At 30.0% G+C, this 16,672-nt stretch overlaps 1 protein-coding gene and 1 long non-coding RNA gene across 2 annotated transcripts; one reads left to right on the plus strand and one right to left on the minus strand.

The window, feature by feature from the left end:
- LOC115952702 lies at window positions 1–2,107 on the minus strand. The gene is made up of 3 exons (XR_004083516.1): window positions 2,066–2,107; window positions 1,831–1,930; window positions 1–295 (listed from the first exon to the last, which is right to left on the minus strand). It is a non-coding gene; the product is annotated as an uncharacterized LOC115952702 (long non-coding RNA).
- A 1,037-nt stretch (window positions 2,108–3,144) lies between these two features.
- LOC115952309 (GDSL esterase/lipase At5g03610-like) lies at window positions 3,145–10,008 on the plus strand. Its single transcript, XM_031069414.1, has 5 exons — window positions 3,145–3,256; window positions 3,358–3,603; window positions 5,991–6,262; window positions 8,795–9,101; window positions 9,616–10,008. Exons 1-5 carry the CDS (start codon window positions 3,196–3,198, stop codon window positions 9,822–9,824), a joined length of 1,095 nt encoding a protein of 364 aa, XP_030925274.1. The 5' UTR covers window positions 3,145–3,195; the 3' UTR covers window positions 9,825–10,008.
- Window positions 10,009–16,672: the final 6,664 nt, after the last annotated feature.

Genomic DNA, 16,672 nt, shown 5'->3' on the forward strand with positions numbered 1-16,672 from the left:
AAAAAATTTAAAATACAATAAGGTTCCATTAAATAGAGACAATGCAATAATGTATTAATAACTATTTCTATGAGCAAGAAAATAAAAAATATTTGAAGCAATTGCTTGAAATCATTTAAGTACATGCCGTCAATGAAGCTGCTTGAAATCATTTTAAGTACATACCATCAATGAAGCCACAACATTAACATTGTTCATAACGTTATTTTATTATTTGTAGCACAAGTTCTTGGTTTGTGATAAGTAATGTGGGCATGTAAGATATACATTGGTGCATGGAAATCTATAAAATCACCTACACAAAAACAAAAAAGGAGAGAGTTAAATTAATGATTGTGTAATAATCATAATGCGGTTTAGATAGAGATGAATTCTAAATGCAGGTTTAGTCTCCTCCTTTTTTGGGTCTATAAAATTTACAAAATCATAGATGCATTGCAAACAAACACCAACTAATTTGATTATAGATTGATCAAATTAGAATGGAGTATATACGTTCATATTATGCTATTCTTTTTTATTTATTAAACAAATTAGCAACTTTCCTAATACCTGAACAACATGGACTTCTAAAAAGGAAAGAAGTGAGAGACTAACCACAACAAATTAATATCTTTCCTGATATTTAGTTTTTTAAAAGTTGGCAATATCCTGCAAAGGTTTGCATTTTGAATTTCTCAACTCCAAATATTTTCCTTGTTCATGACCTTTATTTTATTTTTATTTTTTGTATATAATACAACAATCACACTCGTTACTTAAAATTAGGACTCAGATTCATTAACTTATAATTAGAAGATTTTTAATGCACCTATCAAAATGAATACTTATGGCAGTCTCAATTTTCAATCAATCTTGTATTCCCAAAATAAGGCTACATTGAACAAAGCAAAAATCTAACAAAGAGGCAAATGAATTGCAATCTGCACTTCAATTTTCTTCAATTGGACAAGGACATAGAAAATGAAAAGATGGAAAAAAATGACATCAACAAAGACAGATGTAAGCAAGAATCTACCTAAAAAACCCTATCTCTATAACTGAAATTTCGCAACCAACATTAGGAAAGAATTATAGTTGGATTCAAAATTGGAATCACATATATTACAGCACTTGCAACTCGTGTTGATATAAGAGTCTTAGGATGCTTAGAACATCCTATGACAAAACTTAAAATTGAATGAAAAAGATGGCATAAAGAAATTGAAACAAATCCTCTAACAATGACAAAACCATAACCTAAATAAAGAAAACTTTAAACTCTCACAAAAGTATACCAAACAGGGAAAAATATTCTAACCAAAAAACAATAATTGACAAAACAGATCCCCAGAAATTGGAAAAATAAAATGGGAAATCAGGGTACCTTTAACCTTGATACAATTATTTTTTTTTTGGCATAAGACCCAATGTCTAGTACAAAAACATGGTATACTGCAATTGGAGAAAAAGACGAAAAAGAATGAAAATAAGAAATCATAAATTAATTAGGAAGATGGAATCTTAACAACAGTGAACAATATAGAAGTATTAAGGCATAAAAAATCTAAGAATGGAACCTTTGTTGTTGCAAGGAAGGAACGGCACAAAAGCAGGAGAAGAAACTATACAGCATGAAGGAAGGAAAAAAAAGAAAGAAACTATACAACAGTAAAACTAATCTGAACCGTAAATTTAAAACTATCATCACATTAAGAAAGAGTTTTGATTGAATTTAACAAAACCCACTACGAGCTCCAAACCCATCAATCTAAAAGAGAAAACACTCCCAAACAAAACCCTAAATCATATTTAACAGAAAAACTTATAAAACAAAATTAGAAAATTTACTGGTAATAGTGTCTAAGAAAAACTGGTCTCTGACGGTGGTAAAAAGAAATCACAGAGTGGGCCTAATTTTTGAGCTTTTCTCTATAGCCAACGGCAACAACTAAAAATGCAAAAAATTGCAGACCATAAACTCAAACTCAATAGCCAAATGGAAAAACACAGAAGAATTAACCCCGAAATTTTTAAATATACATAGAAAATAAAATTGAATTATGCCTCAACTTGATATACAAACCTTGTAGATATCAACGGCTCGGCATCTAACAACTTCTCACCATTAAAGTTGACGATGGCCTTGAACCTAAAAAAAAAATTGTATACCTCTATTTCTTGAAAACCAAAAAGAAAAGAAAAGAAAAAAAAATGTCTGGAATATAGAAAACATAAAACAAATTGGAAAGTAAAATGAAAATAAAAAACAAAATGTATTTGGTTTACGGATGGTTCTAGGGCTTTTATGCTTTGAAGTTGTGTCCAAAACCAAACACAACAATAAAAAACAGAAAAGAAGAGATTTAAAAAAAAAAAAAAAAGCAGATCACTACAATTGAAAGGGAAAGCGACCGACAGTGGGTTTGCTGGCTGACGGTAGCAGCAGACTCTGTTCTCTCTTCAAGTATCTTCTTGTAGGGGAAAAAGGGGCATTGCTTTTTTTTTTTTTTTTTTGTTGGGAGAAAAAAAAAGGGCATTACTGAGAAGGAAAAAATTGAAGAGAAGTTAAAAAAATATATATAGACACACATAAAGTGGTTACCCACTGAAACGGTGTGGGTCTTTTAAAAATAATTTGTTACAATTTCCTTTTTTTTTTTATAATTTATTTTTAAAAAGATTTATTTGCTGATTTGTTGCTATTTTAAAAAAGTGTTTTTTTTTTTTTTTCCATCTAACTATTGCCCAAACGAAAAGACATATTGTTTTGGTGTTTTTAGATGTAAATGTGTCCGTCAATTATGTAACTATATGGCGCAATAAAATATGGTAAAAAAAATCAAACGTTTCAATTATTAATTATTATATATATATATATATATATCTATTAATTATTATTATTATTATATATATATATATATATATATATATATATATATATATATATATAAACACACGCAAAAGAAAAGAAAAAATCTCATAGAACCGTTCATTGAAATAAGATAAATGCTATGCTCGTGTAAATTGGTGCTAAAGTAAAGATTCCACATAAGGCCATATGGGCCCCGCTTGTAGAATAGCCAAGGTATCGTGACCTTTACTATGTGACCCATGTGTAATCCTTCCCACCCAGGCCACTATATATTTATAAGCATCAATAAACACATCCATTCTAGCAAAGTTTTGCTTTGACAACGCTTCACTGTTACTATTATGTACACCCAAAAGCTCATCTTCTCTGTTCTCTGCTTTTTCCTCTTGTTCCTTCTCTCAGGTTTCCATCACTACAAAGCTAGCTAGCTTCTTCTTTAATGGTATTAATTTTCCATCAAAACCAAATATTTCTAATACATGCATATGTGTGATTAATTGCAGGGGAGGAACAAGTGGTAGAAGCACGTTTAACTCATCACCACCACCACCACCACCACCACCACCACGACGATCACCGTCTCTTTGATTTTCGTCCATCAAAGCTCTTTGTCTTTGGAGATTCCTACGCTGACACCGGCAACAACAGGAAATCCGAAGCTAACTCTTGGAAATACCCTTATGGAATTACTTTTCCTGGAAAACCGGCTGGTCGTTTCTCAGATGGCCGTGTCCTCACCGATTACCTTGGTGTGTTTCTCTCTCTCTCTCTCTCTCTCTCTTTAATGATTTGCTTTTTCAATCTTTAGCTCACTTTTTGGAACAATGGATTTTCTTTTCCTCGTGTACTGTACATGGTGGGTTCCCTCTTATCTCATAGCTAGCCCACTTTCCTTGTTGTTTATAATGCTAGAGACGTCTGTGTGATTCTCTGTTTGGCCTGTAAATTTTGCATTATTGTTGTTAACTTTTTTTTTTTTTATATCCTTTTCACTTTCTATCTTGTCAGATTATATAGCATCCTATCTTTTGCTGCAGACATTCTTACTTTGTGTCGTACTTAATAGGAAGCTTTGTACATTGTGGAATGTTACACAATGGTTAACTTAGGTAATTGCTTTATGGAAGTAACATCATGTGAATCTTAATATGGTCCACTATTAAATTAGTAATATTAAACTCTGAATAGTAGTAATCACTATTCATTAAAAAAATATTAATCATAAACGTTTGTGCCACCTTTGTTAATTGCTGTACATTTCTCTTCATTTCACCAACTATTATTAATTCAAAAATACCACAAATACACTCATTTTTTCACTCAATTTTACAATTGGGGCATAAATATCGATTCTATGTTATGCAAAAAAAAAAAAAAAACCGATGTATCTATGTAAAAAAGTGTTGTATTCTTAAATTTATTGTTGTTAATTTTAAAGTTATTATTATTATTATTATTATTATTATTATTTATTTGAGATAAAAATCATATTCTAACCTATTCTAAGTTAATGTATGTAAAATCCAGAAATGGACTCATGCGTGGTGGTATTTTAATGTTATTTTAACGAGAACTCTAAATATGCAAAGTTTATTATCACATTCTTTACAAATACTGAATTGATATAATGTAATTACTAATTAGTATTACTGAAAATAGTATTGGTTTTCATAAGGGAAAAAAAAAGTGTTGGTAATTGGACTCATGTGAGAATGTCAGAGTAATATTACTCTTATCATAAATTGTCACATAAGCTATTATAAAAAATAAAATAAAAATTTTGTGAAATATTATGAAAAATTTTGTGTCCTGAGTCTCATTTCAGTGCTTGTCACTTCTTGTTTTGAGTTTTATTGTTGAAACTTGAAAACTCCTTTGTCCATCGCCCTTAATACTTTCTTCTTTTCTTCCAAAAAAAAAAAGAGTTTATTTATTTTTAAATTTTAAGTTGAACGTCTCAATCACCCAAAATATATATCACTGTCTTTACTTTGTCTCTTCCTGTCATGATAACATCGAATAACCTTTGATGACCACAAACAATATCTTCAGTTCTCAACAAATTTGTACTTTTACTTGTTTCAATAAAAACTACTTGTCAAAAACTAACTAGGCATTTAAAAAGGGGCGAGTAGTGTGAGTTAAAAGTATAGTTTAGGTGGATTCATTGTTTGCTTAGCTTCTTATATCATCATTAAAGCAAATTTGAAAGTCCCCCTTTTTCTTTCTCTAAATTACTTTTTCTTTTCTAGATTACTTTTTTAAATTACTTTAATTAGTGCTTCTATTCTATGAACTTTTAATCTAGTGATGATTTCTTTGTAGATTAAAGTTTCAAACTCTATTCTCTCCCCTATCCCAAAAAAAATAAAAAAAAAAAAAAAAAAAAAACCTCTATTCTTTAGTCCTCATAACAAGAGACATGGATTGAGATGTGATCATTAGGTAATTTATAAATACGTGAGTTTTATTTGCTTATTAAAATTAATTAAGCACTTACTAATTGATACATCATACATGCTGCATTTTATAATATTGTTATATATATATACATAGTAGCAAACTAGCGGATTTTTTATTTCGTGTAGGTAGGAATCTAACCTCAAATCTCTTATTCGAGAACAAAAATTTTTACCAATTGAGTTGTTAACTTAATAGGACATGACTTGTGTCTAGTGCATTAGGGCACTGAATATATTGAAATATGGGCACGTGTTCAAAATTGAACAAAATTTACATCTTAATGTGTTGAGTGCAACAGATGCACTGAACATAAGCTCTTCCCAACCCAATATATATATATATATATATAACCCAACCTTATAATGAATTAATGATAATGACATTTTTGTTTGTTTGTGGATGTGGTGCATAAGGTGCAAGTAATGTATTGCATAATTTGACTGTTTCTTTTGGCAAGTGTCTTCTCTAGAATAGGACTTCATTGTTTCTCCTCGTGTACAACATTAATTATTAAGTTTTCAATGAAAGCTTCACATGCATTAAATTCTCTAATAGTGACAGAAATTAAGTGGCATTTACATCTTTCTTTCAATGGGATGAAATTGAATATATGATCTGACTATTTCACTCTTAAGCATCCCTGATCTTGTGCTTAATTGTACCCATAATGCAGCTAAGTTCATGGGTGTGAAGTCTCCAATTCCATACAGATGGAGGAAACTCGGGGTCAAGTACTTGAAATATGGCATGAACTTCGCTCATGGAGGCACGGGTGTGTTCAATACGTTGGTTGGGGACCCAAACATGACCACCCAGATTGATTTTTTCCAAGAACTCATCAAAACTAATGTGTTTAACTCTTCAAACATAGAATCCTCTGTGGCACTCGTCACCCTCGCTGGTAATGACTATAGTGCCTACAATTTCAGAAACGGGTCTACTCAGGTGAGAACAATGCACACTTTTACATACAAAATAATGTGATTGATTACCATAATTTTTGATAAATTAGCCGTTAGTACTGTCGGAAAATTATATATATAATTAAATAGTTAGCAGGAGTGATTTAAACCTTGAATATTTCATCGAAGAAATTTATCCATAGTGGTCACAAACTCACAATGTTATCGTTCGGTACATAAAATTTTTCATAACTTGTTAAAATAGTATGTTATGATTGAAATAATATTATTTTTACGTAAGTTCACTAATAATAGTCTAACATTATTTTATTGTACATCAATCAAAATATATATGTTATGTCAATAATTTTGAAAACAAAAATTATGAAAGTTGTTTATAAATTGATGCGGTTGAATTCCATAATTTTGATAAGAACATTTTGCATACGGACAATGTCAAATGTTGATTGAGATCCGAAATTGGGTGCAATTGAAACCAATAGTTAAGATTAGATGATAACTTTTTAACTTTTTTTCTCAGCCATTAGATTAGAAAAATTAAAAAGTAGTACTATTTTGGTCCAAGGACTTTGAAAAATGATTAATCTTTTAACTTTTAATCTTAACTTGAACCCACATGACCCTAAAAAAAAAAAAAAAAAAAAAAAAACCTTGAACCCACATGAATTTAAAATGTAAATATAATATCACCTTATTTAAAATTTAAATTTCATTCCGTAACAACTAATTTTAATTAATACTGTATCTTTTATTAGATCTATTTAGCCACTACATATATATTGTACATTAAAAAAAGAAAAAGAAAAAAACCACTACGTCTTTATTCCTTTCAAAGAACTATCATTTTGTGTCTATGATCGATGCTCCACTGTCCACAGTCCACGGCCTTGTGCATCCCTGAATTCTCAACCATGATAATAAGTGTCCCTACTGACATGACGTACACCTACCCCTCCAATATATTTAGGACATCGGGAGCATAAAAATGTTTGTATTTCATGTGAGAAAGTGACCACACCACACTCTACCATATCTTTCCTCAGCTTGAGTTAAGGCAATGAGAAGATATCATTCCATTCAACTCATTTAGTGATGCTTACGTAGGCTTGTTATTCCATTCAACTCATTTATTGAGTAGTTCAGGATTGTACTCCCTCTCTTTCATAGAGGAATGAATCTCACCCATCATGAGGCGCAACCTTATGAGAGAGAGGGAGTATAGTCTCGGACTATACAATAATTTTTTGCCTAAGAATATGGTTAACCCTTTTGGATGGTGTGATGATAAATTCTTAATGTGTTTAGATTATAAGTCGGAAAGAATAGAAAGGAAATAAAATTTTAGATGATTTGATAAGTTTTATCCATTAGGGAGGCTTATGACTCACACCTGGGAATTCCTCCACTGCAAGCAAAAACCAAGTGATAAATGACTGACATAAGGTTGTTTCTTGTTGAAGTTATTCGAGCCATTATGTCTAAACAGAACTTCACAGTGCAGCCAAAATATTATTAATTATACAAGAAACCCTGCAAGAAGAGACAGCCAAAATTAAATTCTACTATTAGCTTATTTACACGTTTCATCTTGTCTCCTTTCCTTTGGGCTGGTTATGTGAATTTCATAAGCATGGACCCTGTAGTTGGGTTAGGTAGATCTCTGCGGACCAGGAAATCTGGGTCTCTGTCTTTTATCTGAAGTCATTGGTCACGACTCACTATAAAACATATATACATTGTGACCCAATTCCATTGGACTTATTGGAGAGTCCATTGGCATCTGTTTTATACTCAAGACAAATGAATTAAGTAAATGTAACCAGGTATTGGGATCCACTTTTATTGGTTTATGGGTTCCTTTCATGGACCATAGTTCTTGATGTGTCTCACACCGAAAGAGAAAAAAGAAAATATGAGTTTTTTGTTCATACACTTCTTTTGGATTTGGTCGCTACCTCATGCATAATGTAGGATTCCCATGCTCGCAGTCACTATAACCGACATATTAGACACTTTACCTAATCAAAAGATCTCCATGATTACTAGTCCTTATACTATTGTTCATTTTATTAGCTTCATCTAATAGCTCAACAACATTGTGTCAAGTGTCAACCAAACTTATGTCTTCAGCAGACATGATATATGACTAATTTTTCTCTTATATATTCAAATTAGTGTATTCATATTTGAAGTAGGAAAAGGCTTAGGTTTTCTGATTCCAAAAAAGTAAACCACTTATCAGATTTTACCATTTAATGGGTCTTATTGAGTAGATCAAATATGTGAAAAAAAAAAAAAAAAAAAAAAAACATTTAAAAAAGAATGCTCAAATATAAAATTTAATCAAAACTTTATTAGATCTGTTATACCCCCAACCCTAAGTATTACACTTATCTCATCACTTGTTTTTCCTTTCATGGTTATTGTTTTTTTTTCTTTTGGCCAACTTTCATGGTTATTGTTTATTTTATCATGAATGTATATAAATTAAAAGTATGGTTTAAGACAATATTATGCTAGTACTAAGCTTGCTATCTCAATCCATCTATTGTAGGGTTATCCATCCTTCATTACCTCCGTGGTCAATCAACTTAAAGTTAACTTGAAACGCATTCATGGCTTGGGAGTTAAGAAAATAGCCGTGACAGCGTTAGAGCCTTTGGGATGTCTACCTTCGAGCACAGCCACATCCTCATTCCAACGATGCAATGGAGCTGAAAACTCGCTTGTGAATTTCCACAACCTTTTGTTGCAGCAAGCTGTGGCAAAGTTGAACAAAGAAACCAAAGCTTCTACTTTCGTCATTCTTGATCTTTATGACTCGTTCATGACCGTGTTCAAGAACAAAGGAGACCACCTAGGTGATTATACATTTACTTGACTTTTCAAATATATTTTTCGTTGACATATTAGGGTTGATCCATTTTGATGTTGCAAGCTCAATCTCTGATTTGTATGGACTAATATGCTGTCCAAACTACCCCTAAAGATTTTATTTTTATTCAAACTTTAGGGGTAACAATTGGAAAAATGTGGGACTAAATTGTGAGTGGACCAAACAATAATGAGGTAAATTGTTTGTCCACAAAATATAATTTAGTCAAAATTTTAACCGTATCATTTAAATCCAAACTTTAAAGTGTCATTTTGAAAGTTTGTGAATTTTTATGCATGGACTAAGAATAGAACATGATAGTTTGTGGGCTTTCAAAATATTTGGTGTGTTTTCTTGGGCCTTTGTCCTAAGTTATTACAACCCTTGACCCATGAGTGACCATTCAGAGCCTTTTTCGATTACTTTGGTTCACTTTCAGGAATCAAAAAAATTTGACTTCTATATTCTTGTACTAATAGAGTCATCTTCAATTTGTGCAGGAAGTACAAAGTTTGAGAACCCACTGAAACCGTGTTGTGGTGGAATAAGCAGTGAATATTCCTGTGGAAGTGAAGATAAGAATGGGACCAAGAAATATACAATTTGTGACGACCCCAAATCAGCATTCTTTTGGGACTCAGCTCATCCTACACAGGAAGGATGGCGTGCTGTGTATTTAGCTTTGCAAGCCACTCTTGAGCAACTTTAATTACTAGGTACTTAACAAGAACAACAGGGTTTAAAAATTGTTGTGGTGTAATTTGTTTGTTTTGTAATTTTCTAGTTTCTATGCCTGTTTTTGCCTGTGAAGCCATTTTTGTTCAGTTGTAACTTGTAATATGGTTTGGGGTTAGGTCATATGTGTGAATGAAATAATAAATCTTTTTTTTTTTTTGTTTGAACCACAATCTCCTGGGGTGTTAATGTTATCATCAGAGTCTTAGATTGGAGAAGCAAAGTAACAGTGATAATGAAAATTGACCAAACATAAGGGTCACATAAAAGTAGTAACACTAAAATTGGGATGATCAAAGCTTGTCTCAACAACTTGTTGAGCATAAAATTGGGATGAGAAGCCATATTTCCTATGATATAAACGGTGTAGGTTCATTTGGTTGGCAAAAAAGGTTGAAAATCTATGAAAGTGAAAAGGACTTAATGAATTATCATCTGTATGATCGATGGGAAGAAATTTGGGTTGGGTGGATTTTGAGTTTTTCAAATCAGGCCACCAAAAGTATCTTCCAAATTGGACGAAATAATAAAAAGAAAAATGTGTGATAGATTTAAAAGGACATTTGTATTTCTTATCACTTTATCTTCCTAACAGAATAATTGTGTTGTGTACTTTTTATTTATTTATTATAATGTGTCAATTTAACTAATCAAAGGATTTTTTTTTTAATATATAAAATGGATTGGTAAATAAAAGTAAATTAATATAATAAATATCATGTGTTTGCTTCTTTATAAGATGTCATCTTTATCAATTTAATTAATAATAATAATAATGGGAAAAAAAAATCTTATATACTAAAGAAAAAGTTACTTCTTATGTAATATGAATCTATGGTAAATTCAAATAAACTATCTTTTATTTTCTCCCATTTCTCTTCCCCAGACCCAACCAAAGAAATGAAATTTATATATTTTTTTTAATTCTTTCACTTTTTCATCCATGCCCGAAAAACACATGGTGGAGTACTGCTCTTTAATATAAAAAGCCCAATATAAAAAGCCCAAAGAAGTGCTACAGTGGCTCAAACATGATGAAGCTAGTCTTTCAAATAAAAAACAAAATGGAGATGTTATGCATACTTCAATTTTACTACATAAACCTTTTAATTGATTTTCAAATTTTAAATACAAAAAAAAAATCTAAAATTATTACCAATTACATTGTAAAAGTCATACAAAATATATATGATATGACAAAAAATGTGATTGGGTGACACTTCAAAAATATAATAAATAAATGTCCGAATTACTTATTTGTTATTAATGACACATCAATTTGTAAAAATTATAGTATCTTTAGCATCACTCAAAAAATAATTAATAAACTTTTTTATTCATCTGGTATGTGAGATCAATTACATTTATATCAACAAAAAGAAAATTTTCATACATTACCTTATTAATTTGTAGGCTTATTTAGTAAAATTAGTAATAACTTTAAGATTTCAAAAAAAAAAAAAAAAAGAGAGGAGTTCAATTGTTTTCTCTTTTTTTAATAAAATAATTGAAGATGTTTTTGTGTTCATTTGATACAATTTATGAAATATTTAATTTCACTTAAATATATGTTGAACATAAATATTAAAATACAATGGAACTTTAGAAATCGGTACATCCTAAAATAGAATTTTTTTTCTTTCAGTAAAATAATTACAATATACTGTTAACTCCGCAGCTTAAATAATTTTCCTCCTAAACTTCCAAACACTTTATACATGAGAGGGTGTAAAGCCAAATAGACACAAATTTAGTGGTCCATTCTCCCACTCCCCTTTTTTTTTTTTTTTTTTTTAATATTTTGATAATTAGAGTTAGGTATTTAAACTCTGAACGTTTCATTTTGAAACATAAAAAATGTCAGTTGAACTACAAAACTTTTAACTCATTTTCTCTTCTTTTACTTCTAAATAGTGGACCATTATCTTTTAAAAAAATTAGGGCATTAATTATACTTTTCTAGTGTAAGACATAAGTGCTTCAAGCAACCCCACATTGGAATGATCATCACGTATATGCTTATATATATAAGGAGACTAATAAGTTGTTTGACATTATAATTACACATTACGAATCATAAAATTTATATGGTACAGCTCTGCAATTATAGTCATAATAAGTATGAGATATATTTATATCGTGCACCGGCGACCATCTAAAGTGGCAGACATGTGTGGCTGCGCAATGGCAAGTATTGGCCACACCATGCTCGTACGGAACTCTCCCTTAGATTTTATTTTACGGTTTTTGACCGCCAATATATATATATATATATATATATATATATATATATATATATATATATCCTACTTTGAAACACATGCATGTATAAACTTTTGTTTAATGTGGACTTTTCAACTCTCTCAGCATATTGTATTTTTATGGCGCAAGAGTTCCTTCTAGAAAATGAAATAAGCAAAAATTAGACACGGAGTATAAGCATTATAAAACTTTGGCATGTGTTCATTGTTTATGGACTTATCCTCGGGGTAGATTTTTTTTTTAGGGCCAGTCCATGGCTTAGTTTCATACATTTGAAATGGGGAAGAAAAAAAAATCCATTTGAAAGTGTGGCGGCTCCAATTTTTTTTTTTCAAGGGAATCATTAAAAGACTTGAATTATACAAAATCTAATAAAAATGAATTATATATATATATATATACACACACACGCAAATATATAAAGTCTTACAATTCTCTTTTACGAGTTTTTTTTTTAATTGTTGTATGATAGTTTTATTATCAATGATGTAAGCTACATACATTTCTTTCAAAATTTTAGTTAAATAAAATTTTCTTGGGGTTTTTTTTTTTTGGTAAGGGTCTAATATATTGCTAAAAGGATCAAAGTTTAAGGACAAAATTTGACTACAAATTTAGTTGTTGCCTAAAACTATAACTCTTACTAAACAATTTAATATGGCTATATATTTTGAAAATCTAACCGTTGAATTGTATTTCTTTATGTTCTTAAAACACTACATGTCAAATTTCATATCAATCAGATGTTATTTACTATTCGATCATAAACTAATTTTTTATGTATAATTTTAAACTACAAAAATTTGATATTTAAATATTTAATTGATTATATAACTATTGATTTTTAATATTCTTGACATTTTGCATTCATGGATGATATAAGAAAAAAATATGTAATCAAATGGTGAATTTATCAAAATTAACATCTAATAAAAAAAATTTGAGTGGAGTTGTAACCTTAGTTTACAACCAAACTTGTTGTCAAACTTTGACCAAAGTGTAATTATATATGTTAGATCTAGAAATATTTAGGATAGTCACAAGTTTTGTTAAAAGAGTAAAAAAATAAATTTATAATAGGTTTTTTTTTCAAGGTCAGGTGTCCTCTGACCACCTTGGCTTCAATGGAGCCGCCCATGATTTGAAATAGAAATCTTATCCAAATTGAGTTGGTTTGCCAACTCCTGAGTTTTCCTTGGTGCCTGAGACCATTTATATTGAATGCAATATTTTTTCCTCAATTTTGAAAGGTCATCCTTGGTGTTGAGGCTTTATTAAATGCTCTTTTAGTGTCACAAATAAGACCGTAAATAAACTAAATTGTTTATGAGCAACTTGAGTTCAATTTGAAAAAAAAAAATATTGTTTATATTTGTTTGTTTAGCAAACAAGCTATAAGCTCAAATCATGCTTTTTTCTTTCTTTCTTTTCTGGAGTAAAAGGTAAGTTGATTAATTTTATTCAAACTAAAGAATTAAGCATGAGTACATGGGTTAGATCAAAACGGAACATTCTCTATCCATACAAGAAGATCATGAGCATCAATTGCTTTTTTTGCCAATGCTTGGGCAACACCATTAATTATACTAGCGTCTGACATGGTTAAATAAGCAATGCCATTTTAAAGAAGAGGCCTAAACTTTTGTTTCAAACACAATATTATCGTAGAGGGTTTAGGGAGATTCACAAGTAGAGAAGGTGTTAGTGACTATGTACCCGTTTGGATTCAACTGAATGTGGCATTTACGTTTTGCGTTTTCAGATCTTTTTTTTTTTTCTTGCATGTGAACAGTAATATCACATGATTTTACTATGTAGGGAACAAAAAACATTGTTCATGCACTGTTCATGTACTGTTTACGGGTCCCACGATATTATTCATATATTTAAAAATTATTTTGTTACAGTGTTTTCAATTTTCAGTTTCAGTAAAAATAAGTTTAATCCAAACAAACCCTATATATATATATATATATATATATATATATAGCAAAGTCTCCTTCACAAAGCCAATTTTGTATTTTAGCTAACAAAATTTTCAGTACACTGCCCAATAAACTCTATTATATTTCTGTTTCATTTAAATGTTACTTATTTGGTTTTTCATCCTCCACTCATTTTCTCTCTCCAACCTTATCTCTTTCTCCCTTTTAATAATAAAATAATAATTTGAAGAGTTACAATGGATCTCCAAATATGTTGAGCTACCATGGCATTTCTTCTTTTGTTTTTTAATTTTATTTTTTTTTATTTTTTATTTTTTATTTTTTTAGAGTTTCTATCTCAACTATGGCAATTCTTCTGAATGCTCAAAAAGCTAATTTGTGGGAGCAAGATTTTTGGGCTTGACTTCCACATTATCATTTCTATTCCGTTCGGGCTAAAAAATGACCAAAATATTTCATTATCGTCATTAAATTAGTTTCACTTAACTCCCATGTTTTACCTCAAAATTCTAAGTCTATTTCAGCCTCTTTTAACCGTTTTGTTTTATATCAGCCTATTTACAAGTACCCACCACTTCCATTTTTCTCCCTTATCTTTTTTTTTTTCCTTTCTTCTTTCTTTTTTTACCCCTCTTTTTCTCTACTTCTATAACTTGAATCTATATATTTATATTAACGATGATTGATATTTATTTTTGGATATTACTATATTCTCTTCACCTTTTTTTTTTTTTTTTTTTTGTTTTATAAAGAACTGAGGGTATTTAGAACTCTTCAAGAGAAATTATAAAGAATAATCCTTTAGGGGTAACCCCAAGATATTGGTTAGAAGTTCTAAATTTAAGATTTTTCAGTTATCATGAGACCTTATAAGAAACACTAAGTCAACTCCTTAGAATTGTGATTTGGATTATGTAATAAGATTTATAGTCCTTATTATATAATCTTATGTAATTGGATTTTATAAGCCTGCTTAATATGTAATAATAATGTTGCGAATGTTTATATATTATTTGGCTTTAAATTGATGTAGGATAAAATTAATCATATTTCTTGAAGAGTAAAAAATCTACTGTGTGTAATACTGTAATGACATGTATGTGTATTTTTCAATTATGTTTCAATATATTATAGTTTGACTTTCCAAGCAATAGTTCATAGTTCCGCATGCGCTGGAGTTTGATACTTTGATCTCATAAAACACAAATAATTAAGAAAAGCCCTTGAACTGTCATTTTGGTTGCTTCCATTCCAATATTATTTGTCGTTACATTTGTTTAAAGTGGTTTTTAAAAAGGCAATACAACTGAGAAGACTTCTAAATAAAGGTGATAAGTGATAAAGTAACAAAGAGCCGTGTAGTAGTACCTCTCTACTATATTTTTTGAGTTTTGAGTAATGGTCGTTGATGGTGGCAACACATTGAGACAATTTGGCTGCAGATATATATCATACTCACTCATTTCGTATTTAAAATCAGATAACACAAAAACTGGTGCAGACTGCAGACAGGGCAGTTGGGCCATCGATCTCTTTGACTATTGTGGCATCCCTATCCCTACCAACAGTTCTTTATTTTTTGTTTTCCCCTTTGTTTTTAGCTAGCTGAAACAATCCCACCACAGCAAAGCATGTTAATTCTCCTCGTTAATGATGATGATGATGAGAGGAAGTGGCTTTCTAGAAAATATAATAATTTTCGGAGAGACAAAGAATGGTGAAAAATCCAGGGCGAAGGCGTGTTCGTATTTGTTTTCTTCTGCTACTTTGTTTTGATTATGTGTTGTCCAGTCACATTTTGTGATCCGCAGTCCTTTTCTTGTCTTTTGTTGTGTTTAAAGTCCTTTTCTTTTGTGGTTTGGATAGAGGTATTTGAAGTGGAAGTTTTTTGATTTTAAAGGATTTGAATGGAGGAGGAAAATTAAAATTCTTTTTATTTTGAAATTTTTATGAATGGATTCAGTTTTATCCACATATATGGATTTGAAATAACTAGGGGGTAAGATGTCACTTCAAATCTATAATATCTCAACTATTTATTTTTTAGAAAAATATTTATGGCTCAAATTCTAATTTGTTGTCAAATTTATATCAAGCAATTGTTCTTGAAATTTATTGATTTTAAATCCTCAAATCCAAACATAACTTTAGGCAATTCCACACGCCCAATGCACTTGGATGGTAAATAATCCAAACCGTTCATTTCCTATTTTGTTGAAAAAAAAAAAAAAAAAAAAAAAAAAAAAAAAACCACTCTCTAGAGGATACCAATATATTACCGAATCAACCATTCAAACCTTCTCTTTGATTAACAATCTCATAAACATGAAATTGTGCATATATAAAGTTGAAAAGATAAATAAAATTACAATTTAAAAAAAAAAAATTTGTTTGAGTATAAGGTTATTTCTAAATTGTTTCCTCAACTTTTAAAACTTACAATTTACATACTCCAGTATTGCATTATGTCAATGTAATCCTTCAATTAATAGAGTTCATCACATTCCGACCGTTAACTTAGCAAAAATGATGTTTTTCAGTTCTTACATGAAAATACAAAAAAAAAAAAAAAAAAAAAAAATTATAAAAAGAGACGGTTTCTAAATTGTTTCCT

This window comes from Quercus lobata, chromosome 7, assembly GCF_001633185.2.
Source record: "Quercus lobata isolate SW786 chromosome 7, ValleyOak3.0 Primary Assembly, whole genome shotgun sequence".
NCBI classification, from domain to species: domain Eukaryota; kingdom Viridiplantae; phylum Streptophyta; class Magnoliopsida; order Fagales; family Fagaceae; genus Quercus; species Quercus lobata.

Excerpts from the sequence above, each read along its gene's own strand:
- LOC115952309 (XM_031069414.1), top strand. The coding sequence starts at position 3,196 with ATGTACACCCAAAAGCTCATCTTCTCTGTTCTCTGCTTTTTCCTCTTG. Across the intron at positions 3,257-3,357 it reads CCTCTTGTTCCTTCTCTCAG|GGGAGGAACAAGTGGTAGAA; the intron begins GTTTCCATCACT and ends GATTAATTGCAG. Across the intron at positions 3,604-5,990 it reads TGTCCTCACCGATTACCTTG|CTAAGTTCATGGGTGTGAAG; the intron begins GTGTGTTTCTCT and ends CCCATAATGCAG.